This window comes from Astyanax mexicanus, chromosome 21, assembly GCF_023375975.1.
Source record: "Astyanax mexicanus isolate ESR-SI-001 chromosome 21, AstMex3_surface, whole genome shotgun sequence".
Lineage (NCBI taxonomy): Eukaryota > Metazoa > Chordata > Actinopteri > Characiformes > Acestrorhamphidae > Astyanax > Astyanax mexicanus.
This window is the reverse complement of record NC_064428.1, coordinates 39,890,429-39,905,931: the sequence shown is the minus strand read 5'-3', so window position 1 is coordinate 39,905,931 and position 15,503 is coordinate 39,890,429. Positions and strand designations below refer to the sequence as shown.

The window sequence follows — 15,503 nt, the reverse complement described above, 5'->3', positions numbered from 1 at the left end:
AGTAATGCAAACAATACTTATGAAAGGATAACGTTGAATCCATGTAAAACAAACTGGTGTGCTCTAATAAATCAAAAAAATTCTGACGTTGTTTTTATGCATTTAAATGACATAATTCTGATATTATTCTGATATAAAAAAAGACGGGTACAATACTAAACTTGACCTCCAGGGGACGTCAAAAACACAAACAATCGTTTAAAGTTCCGCTTTAATGTTTACATTTAAGACTTATTCCGTATTAATCACTGAATCAATCTCTCAAAATAATATATTTAACTAATTGAACATAATGCGACAATATTACTATTAATAGACAACGCTTTAAATAATCGATTAAATAAAGTCTTTAATTGAAAACAGCTCTAAACTATAAGACCATAAACACACCCTATGGGCAGATGTTAAAATTTCGCAATGTAAAGGAAGTGGTGCGCTCGAGAAAACGAAAGTAAAAACAGAAGAAAGTTAAGAAAACAACACGTACGTTTTAAACTCAGCAGAACAGGATTGTTTCCGAGGTAAGCCGGATTAAACTAGATTTTTAAGGTGTTTTTAAACCGAATTATTAGGGGTAGGTGGTCGTGTGATGCGGTTCCAGATGTTTCGTCAAACTTCCGTCAAATTAAAGTGTAGTTTAATGTAATATTTTGTTTACGTTAATATTAGCGCAGTTTTCCGCACCGTCGGGGTTTAATATATTTGTCGGGTTTTATATTTTACACGTTATTTCACACGTTTACACTCTTAAAAATCTCTGCAGATTCATTTATACCAAATTCAGATACACTATCACTTTATTACCAGCGTTAAACAATAACAAAGATAATGTAATTTGTTCTCTACTTACGTATTTTTTCATGTATCTTCGTACACCTTACTTTCTTACTTTTTGTATTTCAAGCTTGGTTAACTTTTTTTGTTTTGTTTTCTTTAAAGAAAGAAAAATGCTTAACGTGTATTTTTATGTTTAATTTTTTAGTAAATTTGAAGTATTTATTATTAAGCTTTTGGCTTTAACACTGTTAACAACAAAACAATATAAAATACATCAGTGACTAAAATGTGCATTTGCTGAAGATGATTGCATCTCAGCTTTTATATATATGTTACGTTCCCACTACTTAATAGGCCATGGTCTAGGGGTGTAGAGCGGAACCAGTAACATTATTAAGATATGGATCGCTTAAGGTGGAACTTGAAACTGGTTTCTAAGGAGTGAATTGACTGGAGAGCAGGCAGCTTAAAGCAGAACAAGTAATTAGATTTATTTAGGCTTTTCAACAAACAGGGGAAACATCAGAGACAGACATGATTTGGATTAACCTCACCTCAGAAAGAGAAGATGAACGGTACCAAAGAAAAGAACAGAACAAAACAAAAATCACACTAAGCTATTTTAAGAGACTAGCCTAACTACCCAAAAGAAAAGGAATAAACAAACAAAACCTGTCTAGTTACACTAGTCTAATAAAACAAAAAATACATATGTTGGTACCCGCCCTTTTAATCTAATGTGTTTATACAATGAATTACCTACGTGGTGGAATGTAGGTGCGCGCACAGTCTAACCTGTTCTCAATCTGAGGGGGAGAAAGATATAAAATTCAGGACTGAACCAAAACAGAGCTTTTGAATAAAGCACTACTTCAGTAACACAGAGAAGCAAGATCTCGACTAGTTTCTGACAAAAGCAATAAAACAGAGTGCAACCACAATAAAAACGGAGCGTGCAAACGAGTGGTCAGTATGTGAGCCGGCAGGCTGCCGCGCAGCTCCTTCACGCAGCTTTTATACTGGAAGCCCCGCCTCAGTCTCCACTCAATTGGTTAGCCGGCAGCATGCTCAATGATGATTGACAGGATGTGCAACCTATAGAGAGAGAGACAGGGAGAGAGGGAGAGAGAGAGAGCGAGCAAGCGTGCGAGAGAGAAAGAGAGAGACGAACATGCAGACACGTAACAATATAGATGTGGTAATTGGTTGCAATTTTACTACATTACATTTTATTAGGAGGAAAAAAAGCTTAATGTAAACTGTGTTACTATTTTCTGTAGGAGTTCTGTGTATCAGCACTTCCTTATTTTAGGTATTTAAAACTCTGGTGACCTTTTTTTTTACACTAACTTCACTACATTTCCACTAAGTTCTACTTCCTTTTTTTTACTCCACTTCAATATACAATATAAATCTTTTACATTTAAGCATCTAAAATAAAGGTAATACAGATCAAGCTCAAGTATAGTTGAATCAACGTTTATTTTTTATAGTACATAGTTTGCTCTATGGAGAACAACCATTGTGAAAAAGCTATATTGTTCCATAAATATAAAAAATAATATTTTTCCTTCAGTAGGATTACTAATAACATCGTTATTTGGCTAAACTAAACCTTTACAGCTACAAAGACAGTGTTTTTTCTAATAAATAAATCAATAACCTAATAAATGACCTAATAAATGAATTTTGACATTGTTTTAATGCATTTAAATTATATAATTAAGATATTTGGCCTGGAACCAGATTATGAAAAAATAAAGACGGATTAATACTAAATTAATACTAAACTTGGTCGTCAGAAACACAAATATCGTTTAAAGTTCTGCTTTAATGTTTACATTCAAGACTTATTCTGTGTTTTCACTGAATCAGTGTTTCAAAATGAGAGATTTGCGTATTTGAACATAATGTGCCAATATTACTAATATTAGCCGAGGCTTTAATTGATCAATTTTTATTGTTCCATAAATATAATAAAATATTTTTTGTTCCTTGCGTAAGATTACTAATAACATCGTTATTTGGCTAAACTAAATATTTACAGATGCAAAGACAGTGTTTTAATAAACATATTTTCTTTATTACATTACTCATTAATTAAAGATTAATAATAATCTTAATAATAATTATTAAAATTACTACAAATTTCGAATGGAAATTGGAGCCATATTAATTTGTCTTGGTTTTTCTTCACAGTAAATCAGCAGAATGACCACCATCTGCAAAGTGCTGAAAGATATCCTGGATGAGCTGACAGGAAAGGATTTTAAAAGGTTTAAGTGGTACATGACGGACGGCAAACTAAACGATATCACATCCATAGCGAGAAGTAAGCTGGAGAACACGAGCGTTGAGGACACTGTGGACCTAATGATTGACCAGTACAAACAAGATGCTGGAGAGGTCGCTGAGAAGATCCTTAAAAATATGGAACAGAATAATCTTGCCGAGCAGCTGAAGAACAAGCTTTCAGAAGGTACAAAATAATTACAGCTCTGAAAAAAATGAAGAGATCATCTCAGATTCTGAATCAGTTTCTATGATTTTGCCATTTATAGGTTTATGTTTGAGTAAAATGAACATTGTTGTTTTATTCTATAAACTACAGACAACATTTCTCCCAAATTCCAAATAAAAATATTTTAGTCATTTATTTGCAGAAAATGAGAAATGACTGAAATAACAAAAAATAGATGCAGAGCTTTCAGACCTCAAATAATGCAAAGAAAACAAGTTCATATTCATAAAGTTTTAAGAGTTCCGAAATAATCAATATTTGGTGGAATAACCCTGGTTGGTTTTTAATCACAGTTTTTTTATGCATCTTGGCATCATGTTCTCCTCGACCAGTCTTACACACTGCTTTTGGATAACTTTATGCTGCTTTACTCCTGGTGTAAAAATTCAAGCAGTTCAGTTTGGTGGTTTGATGGCTTGTGATCATCCATCTTCCTCTTGATTATATTCCAGAGGTTTTACATTTGGTAAAATCAAAGAAACAATTTTTTTTAAGCAAAATCCATTGTGTTATCAAACAAATGTCCTGAAATTTTGTAATATTATATAGATTATTATATCTACCAACGTCCTAATTTTATTGTTGTTTTTTGCTCTTGTTTGTTTAGTGCAACGGCAGGCAGCTGAAGGCAGCACCGTGCCTCCGGGTCCCGGAGCTCCTGCAGGTCCTGGGGTCCAGCAGACCATCACAGCTTCAGAGAGCAGCAAGGTTCACGCCCCTGTGATGTCCGGTGGCCAGTATAATGCCCCAGTGACTTTTAACTTTAACTGATGGAGATATCGATTAGATGTGTGGGATATTTCTCAGGACTGTTCTTTCTTTCTTTCTTTCTTTCTTTCTTTCTTTCTTTCTATCTATCTATCTATCTATCTATCTATCTATCTATCTATCTATCTATCTATCTACCTACCTACCTACCTACCTACCTACCTACCTACCTACCTACCTACCTACCTACCTACCTACCCAACTATCTATCCACCTACCTAACTACCCAACTATCTACCCACCCACCTATCTACCTACCTACCAACCTAATGCTCTACCAACTCACCTACCCAACTATCTACCCACTTACTGTACCTACCCACCTATCTACCTACCTACTTACCTACCTACTCACTCAACTATATACCCACCAACCCATATATCCAGCTAACTCTCTACCAACCCACCTACCCAACTATCTACCCACCTACTGTACCTACCCAACTATCTACCCACCTATCCATCTATCTATCGACCAAGTTGTATGTAGTCCAATATGGAATTATGGGCTCAGTGTGCTGTTTACCTCTTACCTCTATAACTGTGACTTTGTTTTTAGTGACCACATATTCTTTTTAAAAAGATAACAGTCATTGTAGCCTTGTTTCTACAACTATGGCATTACACAGCTGTTACACGCAACATAATTAAATGATGGGCATTCAAATATGGACTTGATATCATAGGAAATTTAAGCATCTATTTTTTTTTATTGTAATTCTAATTCTTCATTGGCACAATCCACATTTATAATAAAACAAAGATCCCAAAAGAGGTAGCGTCAGAGTCTCATTTACAACACAGAGCAAATCAGCTGATAATTTTAGTATTGTTTTAATGCAACAACAACCCCAAATCAGGAAAAAGTTGGGACAGTATGGAAGGGCCTGCATTTTTGGAATACTTATTTATTCCAATAGAGAACTTAATGCTTTTTGGCTTGGCTAACATAAGGCTTTTGTTTTTTTCTTCAGTTGAAGAAGAGGGAAATGGCAGTGGAAACTGGTACAAAACATGCTAAGTGCCTCCCTCTGACTGACAGTGGAAGTGTTATTACTGTGGGCTATATGTGGGCATGCGTTTGTTTATATGTGAAATACATATCAAATATCTCGAACAATTTCAGTAAGAAATACATATTTATATCCATTTTAATGAATTTATAAATGCCTTTTATATATGAGTGAACAATAAAGTTAAAGCTATAATGAATCATCTGCCAAAGTGCCAGAATCAAACGGTCAGTATATCACATATAACAAAAACATATATTTTTAGCATATTTTCCACAGTATTGTTTTAAAATTGCATCTTTTAAAACAGCTTTCATTTTAGATTTAGTTCTAAGATTAGAAAAGACAACAGTTTTTTTATTAATTTAAATCAGTACAATCAATAATTCACATTAGAATGCCTTCATTTGGCTTTCTTTTGAGGTCTTCTTTTTTCTTTTTTTGAGATCTTGTTTTTGTCTTTTGTCATTTCTTGTTTACCCATTGTTACCGGTTACCCTTCTACAAAGGTGCGACAACTGAGATTTGAATGAGGATTTTATACTGTCTCATAGCTGATGCATTCAGTGTTCAGTGCTGATTACTGCTGAGGATGCTGGAACTTGGAGTTATTTGGTCCAGATCCACCAGTTCTTACACTGTGTCCAGGCCATCTGCTGGTGGCTGGGGTACATGCTGCATTCTTACAGATACAGGTAAAGTAGAGGTCATTCCATGTTGCACAATATAACTGATGACTGAGGCACTCCGAGTTTAAAGCCTGCATAGAGCGGCTCGGTGAATGTGGACTGGAACGTATGTATGTGGGTCAGTTTGTGATGTTTAGAGATGCTGTAGAAGGACAGAGTGCCGGCTGGCCAGTCCAGATACACTCCCACTCGTGAGGAGGTGGTGCCCTGCTGTACTGTGCTCTTACTTTTGTGGCAGACACTTTGGCAGAAGTTGTCACATTCCAGGCTCCAGGATTTGTCGTTAAACCCCAGACTGCAGTCATCGCCTTGTCCTTTCCTGTTGATCTCTTTGTAGGTCACCCCGGCGATCATTTTCTTCTGCCACTTCACCTCCCAGTAGTGGCGTCCAGACAGTGGCTCCTTACACAGGACTTGCTTACAGAACTCAAATCTCTCACGGTGCACGGGATACTCAACTTTCTGCCTTTGCAGTACGACCCTCCTTTTGTCTTCAGATAATAAGAGATTGGTGTTTGAGGTGTTTGGATCCAGTGTGAGATCACAGGCATCTGCAGATAAGAAGTCATTAAGATGTGGGATATGCATCCTGTTCTAGTTGAAAATCTCAATTAGGGCTGCACGATATTGGGAAAAATGTTTCAAATGTTCTTTTTTCTGCAATATATATTGCGATATTAAAGAATGCAGGGCCCATGACATCATCAGCCCCGTCCCCACCTGCACACTGTCTTGCGTCCGGACCGTTTAAGAGCTGAGTCAGCGCAGAGCTCTCAAACCCGAGGAGAACAAGCAAAACAACAGTAATCGGCCCTTTAATCAGGCATTTAAATGGCTTTTAAAAGGTAAAAAAATAGTGTTTGTTTTTCTGGGATTAAAAGTGTAACTTCAGCTGTAACTGGAAATATCTGCACTGCAAAACTGTGCTGGACTGAGGTGCACAGCTTTCCACACGTGCTCTCGTTTACAAGCACGTGCCCAAGCATGTGGATGGAGGCATTGCACTGTGCATGTTTGATTTAATTGCCTTAAGTGACATCACATGTCCTGCGATGTTGTGACTTATGCGCATGCGCACATCGCAATGACGACGCTTAAATGATATATTGTGCAGCCCTAATATTTGGGACATTACAACTATACAACTTGAAAAGAACTGCAGGATTGGCATTTTGTTGAAACTTACATTTTGAAAGGCCTGGTTTGATTCGTTTCTGTCCTCCATGGTCTGTGCTACATAATAAACATGAAATGCACAATGATATCTATATATACTGTATATATATATATATATATATATATATATATATATATATATATATATATATATATATATACATACATACATACAGGTCCATTAAAAAAAGTTACAGTATTTTAGTAATTCAGTTTAAATTGTGAAAAGTGTTTTACTTATTTTATTGTTTATGATTATGGCTTATATCCAATAAAAAAAATCAGTGTCACAGAAAATTAGAATATTATGTGTATATGCAAATTATAAGTGGTTGTAACTAATATTTAAACATTCCTATTAAAACCCAGCAGTGTGACTGCTGTCAACAATACAAAAAGTACAATACCATAGAAGTGTGATTGTTTATTCTGTAGTGGATTTTTTTTCATTATAATTAAAATGCAATTTTAACGTTTTCCTATCACTTCAACTTGAGATGGCTTGGGTAGTCTGCAAATGTTGACAATGACAATAAGCTCACTAAGTGTGAAAATGAATGTGCTATGATCAAAAATTGCATTTATTAATTTATTTTTCAAGCCACATTTAACATTCTCCAAGTGTTGACCTCATTTTTGGTTATTACTATTAGAATTATTTACTTACCTAAAAATATGGAAAATAAATATATTGTCTGTTTATATTCTTACATTCTTGTTTAGACTTGTAAAAGTGTTTTTATATTTGTTGCCTTGTGCAGTTGGACCACGTTGGTTATATTTTAATTGTATTAATTAATTGTTTTAGATGCTTTCTTGATCTAAAACACCTGATTCAATTAATTAGCTTGTTATCAAAAGTCAAAATCAAAATTTAAGTTTGCTGTATACATAGGGCTTCCTGTGGATCCATTCTAAGCTTCCAAAAATTGTTCCTCCTAAAAAATAAATTTATGGCATATAGGGCTAATTTCTTATTTCAGATAAAGTTGGCTAGTTACTGCAAAAAATATATATTAAAAAACTGTTATACTACTCTTATAATATGTATGCAGGATTTTGTTCTACCATATACAGCCATATATACAACAAAATACTCTGCAGTGCTCAGGAAAACTTCACATCTAAATGATTCCTCAGTTTAGTAATAATTCCAGAGTACCCACTTCAGTATCTTTAGTTTACAGCTCAAAAGCTTCATCCACCCTGATTCTCCTGGATGATTATAGCTTAGATCCAGATCTTTCAGGTGGGATTGGCTTGAATTCACAGCTGAAGCAAGAGAATAACATCCTTCCTCTGTGATCATGCAACCAGACAACCTGCAAAAAGAAAGATTCATGTTTGGAAATTATACGTGCATAAAATTACTCAAAGACTAAACCTCCAAAAGTCTCCAAAAGTAATGTTAATACATATTTACTTCAGTATTTCCAGTTTACAGTGTTGATTTCTCAATCCTACTGAAAGTAGCTTCACTCCTGAATCTTGCAGGTCATTGTCACTCAGATTCAGTTCCCTCAGAGTTGAGTCTGAGCTGAGAGCTAGGGCTAGTGTCTCAGCACTGACCTTAGTAAGATTGCATCCAACAAGTCTGAAATGAAGTAAATGAATTAATCACCAACGGTAACCGTGATTTTTTTTTTTTACACAGAACTTTTCAATTAGTAAAAACTATACTGCATTCTCACATGAGTTTTTCCAGTTTACAGTGTGAACTCTTCAGTCCTTTTGCGAGCTGTTCAACTCCTAAATCCTGCAAGTCATTGGTACTAAGGTTCATCTCTTTTAGGCAGGTGGATTTCAAGCTTAGCGCCTCAGACAAAGCTTCACAACTTTCTTTGTTAAGGTGACATCTCACCAACCTGAATAAATAAATACATGATCAAATGTTATTGTCTATAAATACACTGTAACAAACAAAATTTACAGTTGTTCTCCTTAATGTGATTTTTAAGTCAACTAAAGAAAACATATTAAATGTATTATTTGTTATTAAAATATATTAAACTATATGCCTCAAATAATTTTATCAAGTTTCTTGTTAAAAGTTGGTCTAACCTAATAGTTTGTGGTCCAAAATTTACAAACTGTAGTTGAACTCTAGTTGAGCCCAGGACAACTTCTCTACATTAAACTGCACATGCTTAGTTTGACTCTTTAGTTAAATGGGTTCTACTGAGCAATTCTGCAGGGGTTTAACCTGATGTTGGTCACACTATTTGCATATTGGGCGTGTCCTCCCACCTTTCACTCACAATCAGTGTGTAGTCATTTCGCACAGGCTCCTGCTGCTTATCTTTGAGTTTATATACTGTACTATGTTAAATAATAGTTATTAATTACCTGGTCTCGGTGTTGTAGACTGTAAGAACAAGTTACTGTGTTTAGTGTTGCTGAGTGTATATAGAATATATGCTGGTTGGGTTCAACTGATCATATTTACATAAACTGTAAGCTTATATGACTGACAATAAGACAGATATGTAACTGTCATAAATTCCCATTTCCCAGTAGCTACATTAAATTAACACAAACTATAATGCTGCCCCCACTGGATGATTTTGATTATGTGAACCCCCTAGTGAAAAATATACTTAATTGTACTTTAAACATATTGAGAAATGTCTAAATATGCTATAAACAGATTTATGTACTTACTTAACAAAATATTAAAAGTACATTATTATTATACTTTCATCAAAAGTTTGAATAAAAAAGTAAACGTTGATCATAATTTTGTGCAATAAAGTGCAATATAGTATATTTAAAAAAAATAGACTACTATAAAGTACACTTATTTTAATGTAACTAAATATACTTCTTAAATACTTATTTCCAAATATACTTTTGGTATTTTTAGCAAAGTGTGTTAAAAACAGCTTTTACAGTAGTTCACTTAATGTACAATGTATCATGTACATTTTCAGAAAGTAAATTAAATGACTACTAATTTAATAAAATTTAAGTAAATTTGTGACACACTAAAACTTGTAGTACAGTATATTAAAATATATTTTTATACCCAATCAAGTATACTAGAAGTGTGCTACTTACAAAAGACAGGAAGAAGACGCATATTTGTACTCTAATAGTTCACATATATTTAACATCAGTTCTTAGTACATGTTTAATATACCTGGTGTATAATAATAGTAATACAGTTGTAATAATCATTAAATGTATAATAATTCTGCTGTAAGCATATTTAAAATATGGGGTTACATACATGAGATAAAATGTTCAAATGTTACTTAAATATATTTAAAATAAATCCATTTTAGTACAGTTAAGTACACGTTGCACAATTTAGGTACAAATTTTGTACTATTTTTATACTGTAATTAAAAGTATAATAAGTACAAAAAAGTTGTTCTATTTTATCACTCTTAAAATATACTGATTAATAATATTGTGGCTACAAGAACACTTTATTGCACTATAGCATAATAATGCTTAGTATACTTTGCAAAACTTACAATGCACATTTTAGAGAACTTGAATCATGCCAGCTAAAAATTAAATATTTAAGTTGGTAAAAGTTAATATCTGAAGTTTCAATACATTTGAAAAATGTATTATCTGGGCTAAAGATTTCTAGCTGGCCCAACTGTCTGTGGTTTTCTTCAAATCTTAAAAATATAGTGCAGCAAGTTGCCTTAAAATTTTTAGTTTTCTTAACCTTTAAATTTTTAGAGTGTAGATATTTACAAATTATTAACATTATAATAAGATGAACATACATGTGCATTGTTAATTGCTAATGTGAATCTTAGTAAAAACTACTAACCTCAAAATTTCCAGTTTGCAGTTTGGACTCTTCAAACCATCTGAAAGCAAACTGAACCCTACATTGGAATCTTCACATTTATTTCTTGTCCTGAATGATGCTTTTGCATCATTATAACTCAAATCCAGCTCTCTCAGGTGTGAGTTGGCTAGCTGTAGTGCCAAGGCCACACTGTCAATGGACTTCTCCGAAAGTTCACAGTCTGCTAACCTTAAGTCCGTAGATATATAGACACAAATACGTTAAAACATTAATACATTTATAGATAACACATCTCTTAGCATGCACACCTACAGATCAAACAATCTTCTTATGTTCTTGTTCATGATCACATGACACTGCCCACGGCACTACAAGGAGGTTCAGCACCGGAATATTGATTTCACCTGTTCACTATTGATGGTTATCCCTACAACAAAGCGTTTATTCCTTTCCTGTGTTCGCACTTTTGTTATGACCCTGGCCAGATTCTTGAGTACAGTATGTTTTTTTTTTTTCTCTGACTGCTGTTTACCAGTATTGACCCTACTCATTTAGACTTCCGTTTTTACACTACTATTATAGTGAATAAAGTATTTCATTTGCATCTGAGTCCTGTCCAGTCATGATAATTAAACTGTCCAATAAAACTGGACAAACTGTAATCTGTAAATGTAACAATGACGAGTTGGTTAAAAGGGTCTGATAAATTGTACCATAAAAATTGACTACATTCAGTAATTTGTACATTCAGTATACATGTTTGAAAATCCAGTCGTGGGTGAAAATTCAGGGGAGGCGGGGTGTTTCTTTGGGCTACTTAAAAAAAAAAAAAACTGCAGCTGCCAAAAAACAAAATAAAAAGTGTGTGTTGCCTTGGTTTACCTTTGATTACCTATGTTTTTATGTTCTTGACTAGAACATAAATCTTTTATAAAATTGTAAAAACAATAAAATTATATAAAACTAATAAAATATTAATGTCACAATATTATTAGTGACTTACTAATAATATTGTAACTAATAATATACTGATAATAAATGAAACAAAATACTAAGTTGTACATTCCAAGCTGTTTTGTCATTTGCTTCAAACATGTGAGACAGCTATTGGGCTAGTTTAGGCTTCTGAAGGGCGGGTTTTAACTGACTTTGAGCTGGATATTACTGAGTGTTACTCTGCAGTTGAGCAGTCTGGCTGTAATGTGTTCCACATATTATTTAAAGGGTTCATATACTACGGAGGCACTATATACAGTATCAGGTGATTGAGAACCTTAAATTTCAACTTACAATGCGTTTCTGCAACACTTTACAGCTGGTATCAGTCTCCTCCGACCTTCCACTGACGTGTTGTATTTCTTCAGGTCAAACTCGTCCAGCACTTCCTCAGACATCAGCAGCATGTACGCCAGAGCGGAGCACTGAGCTGGTGAGAGCTCTTTGATGGAGCGCTTTTCTGACTGCAGGTACTCTTGAATCTCAAAATGCAGTGTGTTGTCATTCATCTCAAGCAAGCAAAGGAAAAGATTGATGCACCTTTCCGGGGAGATGTCCTTCCTTTTTATGCCTTTAATGTACTTGCATGTGCTCTCAATAACCTCTGCGCTGTCTTCTCTGTGCATGAGCAAAGCCTGCAGGAGGTCCTGATTGGCTTCCAAAGAAATGCCAAGGAGGAAACGGAGGAAAAGGTCTAGGGAACCCTGGGTGTTTAGGAGTGTTTTATCCACCGCCTGCTTGAGAAGGTCTTGCAAGGACATGTTCTCGCATTGGGTGCCACTTCCAAGAAGTACCTCCAGTGTCTTCCTGTCCTTCTTAACACAAGCTAGAAAAACATGCAGAGCTGCAAGAAACTCTTGGAAGCTCATGTGAATAAAGCTGTAGAACTTCTCTCGGTAGATACCACGTCTTCTTTTGAAAATGGCAGTGCACAATCCGGTGCTCATCAAGACTTTGCTAAGATCACTACTGAAGTCCCTCAGCTCTTTCTCTGAGAAGATCAAGTTGCCTTTCATCAGTTCCTCAAAAGCCAGCTCAGCAAGCTTCAGGATTAGGGGTTTATTTGATTCTAAAATCAGTACAGGGTCCATTTCAAGGGTTTCTCCACGTTTGTTGCTATCCAGGCGTGCCTGAATGATCAAGAAGTGTATGTACATTTCGGTCAAAGTTTTCGGTACTGTGTCTTCCTCTTCAGCTGGTAGAGACTGGAGCACAGATGCCAGGATTAAGCAGAACACCGGTATGTGACACATAATATGAAGGCTCCTTGAGACTTTAATGTGTGAGATGATTGCACTGGCCAGAGTTTTATCCTTAATCTGCTTCCTGAAGTACTCCACCTTCTGTTGATCAGTGAAGCCTCTGATTTCCGTTACGTGATCAGTGTATCTGGAGATTTTGAGGGACGCCTCTGGTCTTGAAGTCACCCAGATCTGGGCTGAATTCAGTAGGTTTCCCTTTAAGATGTTTGTTATCAGAACATCAAGCGACATCTCCTTTGTCACATCTGAAAACAACTGGTTGCTTTCAAAAGCTAAAGGCAATCTGCTCTCATCCAAACCGTCCAATATCAGCACAACGTTGCTGCTCAAAATCATGTTAGGGGGAGCTTTTATTTCCTCTAGCTCAGGATGAAAGTTCAAAAGAAGCTTATGAAGACTCCACTGACCTTGATACAAATTAAGCTCTCTGAAAGGCATGTAGAACACAAGGTCAACACCCTGGTTGGCTTTGCACTGTGCCCAGTTGAGGATGAACTTCTGGACCGAAACAGATTTTCCAATACCTGCGATACCTTTGGTTAGGACGACCCTGCTTTTCTTCTTTAGACTCTTTTCTGAGGGTGTCAGGATATTATCACAGGTGATCGAAGTATCCAGTGAAGTGTGCGCTCGAGACGCTCTTTCAATTTGCCATATTTCATGTTCAGTGTTGATTGAATCACTTTCTCCTTCAGTGATGTAAAGCTCTGTGTAGACCTCCTCTAGAGGCGTCTGCGTTCCCTCTATTGCTATGCCATCGATCATTCCAAATTTCATTATAAAAGAAGACTTAAGCTTTGCACAAGCTTCCTGCAAAACGTCCATATCTGAAACGGAGACAACTGAGTGGTTTAATTATATAACACTATTTAATTAATAAATATATTAAATAAACATGTGTTTTAGCATTTCAGCCTTCCACATAACTCGCTTCTTTGTTGAGGCAAAGACCCGGCTTGAAAATACTGATCTGATACGTTGCTGATAATTTACAGAATGTCTGATGGTGGTAATATAAAAAGTGTAACCCAAAAAAAAGAATATGTTTCTAATTAAACTCTACTAGGAGACTCTAACGCTATCTTGACCAATCATTAGCTTGTGCGGAAAAGAAAAATCCAACCACTATTGATCAATAGGTCAATGGACAGTGAAATTAGTAATATTCAAGTCGAATTAATAGGTATTTTGCAGTATTTATATATGTTTTTACATAAACATTACATGAAAGTTCATTCTAAGAACGTTGCACCAAAATTGTTGCCTACATAAGTACTGTCCACATTTCTAAACACTGTAGTTTGGTACATTGCACAACAGAACTTTGAATTTACCAACACAGCAACAGATAAACCATTACCATTAGATGTCTCAGAATACTTCCTTCCATCTGAATGACCTTTAAGAAAGAGAGTGATGGCATGTTTTTATTCCTCTGGTAATAATAATATTTGTATTATAAAATAAATGTGTGTAATATTTATTTGAAGCAATATAGTGTCATACTTACAATCATCTTTGTGTTTAGAGCAAATTTCAATACTAACAGGGCCATTTATGACATTGTGGTGCAATGCAGGAGCATTAATGTTCCCTCCAGTCTGGGCTGTATGGTGGACTGGATGTAAGGAGTCTCAGCCCTGGTAGTGGACTGGATGTAGGGAGTCTCAGCCATGGAGGTGGACTGGATGTAGGGAGTCTCAGCTGTAATAGTTGATTGGGTGTAGGGAGTCCCAGCTGTAGTAGTTGACTGGATGTAGGGAGTCTCAGCTGTAGTAGTTGACTGGATGTAGGGAGTCCCAGCTGTAGTAGTTGACTGGATGTAGGGAGTATCAGCTGTAGTAGTTGACTGGATGTAGGGAGTCCCAGCTGTAGTAGTTGACTGGATGTAGGGAGTCCCAGCCGTAGTAGTTGACTGGATGTAGGGAGTCTCAGCCATGACAGTAGACTGGATGTAGGGAGTATCAGCTGTAGTAGTTAACTGGATGTAGGGAGTCCCAGCTGTAGTAGTTGACTGGATGTAGGGAGTCCCAGCTGTAGTAGTTGACTGGATGTAGGGAGTATCAGCTGTAGTAGTTGACTGGATGTAGGGAGTCTCAGCTGTAGTAGTTGACTGGATGTAGGGAGTCCCAGCTGTAGTAGATGACTGGATGTAGGGAGTCCCAGCTGTAATAGTTGATTGGGTGTAGGGAGTCCCAGCTGTAGTAGTTGACTGGATGTAGGGAGTATCAGCTGTAGTAGTTGACTGGATGTAGGGAGTCTCAGCTGTAGTAGTTGACTGGATGTAGGGAGTCCCAGCTGTAGTAGATGACTGGATGTAGGGAGTCCCAGCTGTAGTAGTTGACTGGATGTAGGGAGTCCCAGCCGTAGTAGTTGACTGGATGTAGGGAGTCTCAGCCATGACAGTAGACTGGATGTAGGGAGTATCAGCTGTAGTAGTTAACTGGATGTAGGGAGTCCCAGCTGTAGTAGTTGACTGGATGTAGGGAGTCCCAGCTGTAGTAGTTGACTGGATGTAGGGAGTCCCAG

The 15,503-nt window shown here is 36.1% G+C and overlaps 2 protein-coding genes across 2 annotated transcripts; one reads left to right on the top strand and one right to left on the bottom strand.

Moving 5' to 3' along the window:
- The first annotated feature begins 415 nt into the window (after positions 1-415).
- On the top strand, positions 416-4,069 carry LOC125785668 (caspase b-like). The gene is made up of 3 exons (XM_049469657.1): positions 416-521; positions 2,977-3,256; positions 3,906-4,069. Exons 2-3 carry the CDS (start codon positions 2,989-2,991, stop codon positions 4,067-4,069), a joined length of 432 nt encoding a protein of 143 aa, XP_049325614.1. The 5' UTR covers positions 416-521; positions 2,977-2,988.
- A 1,417-nt stretch (positions 4,070-5,486) lies between these two features.
- LOC111197599 (NLR family CARD domain-containing protein 3) lies at positions 5,487-14,530 on the bottom strand. The gene is made up of 9 exons (XM_049469637.1): positions 14,485-14,530; positions 14,335-14,373; positions 12,007-13,801; positions 10,735-10,944; positions 8,636-8,809; positions 8,368-8,538; positions 8,111-8,266; positions 6,955-7,001; positions 5,487-6,319 (listed from the first exon to the last, which is right to left on the bottom strand). Exons 3-9 carry the CDS (start codon positions 13,797-13,799, stop codon positions 5,787-5,789), a joined length of 3,084 nt encoding a protein of 1,027 aa, XP_049325594.1. The 5' UTR covers positions 13,800-13,801; positions 14,335-14,373; positions 14,485-14,530; the 3' UTR covers positions 5,487-5,786.
- Between the last annotated feature and the right edge of the window lie 973 nt (positions 14,531-15,503).

Excerpts from the sequence above, each read along its gene's own strand:
- LOC111197599 (XM_049469637.1), bottom strand. The coding sequence starts at position 13,799 with ATGGACGTTTTGCAGGAAGCTTGTGCAAAGCTTAAGTCTTCTTTTATA. Across the intron at positions 7,002-8,110 it reads TGTAAACTAAAGATACTGAA|CACAGACCATGGAGGACAGA; the intron begins GTGGGTACTCTG and ends TTTATTATGTAG. Across the intron at positions 6,320-6,954 it reads CAAACCAGGCCTTTCAAAAT|ATGCCTGTGATCTCACACTG; the intron begins GTAAGTTTCAAC and ends TCTTATCTGCAG.
- LOC125785668 (XM_049469657.1), top strand. The coding sequence starts at position 2,989 with ATGACCACCATCTGCAAAGTGCTGAAAGATATCCTGGATGAGCTGACA. Across the intron at positions 3,257-3,905 it reads GAAGAACAAGCTTTCAGAAG|TGCAACGGCAGGCAGCTGAA; the intron begins GTACAAAATAAT and ends TTGTTTGTTTAG.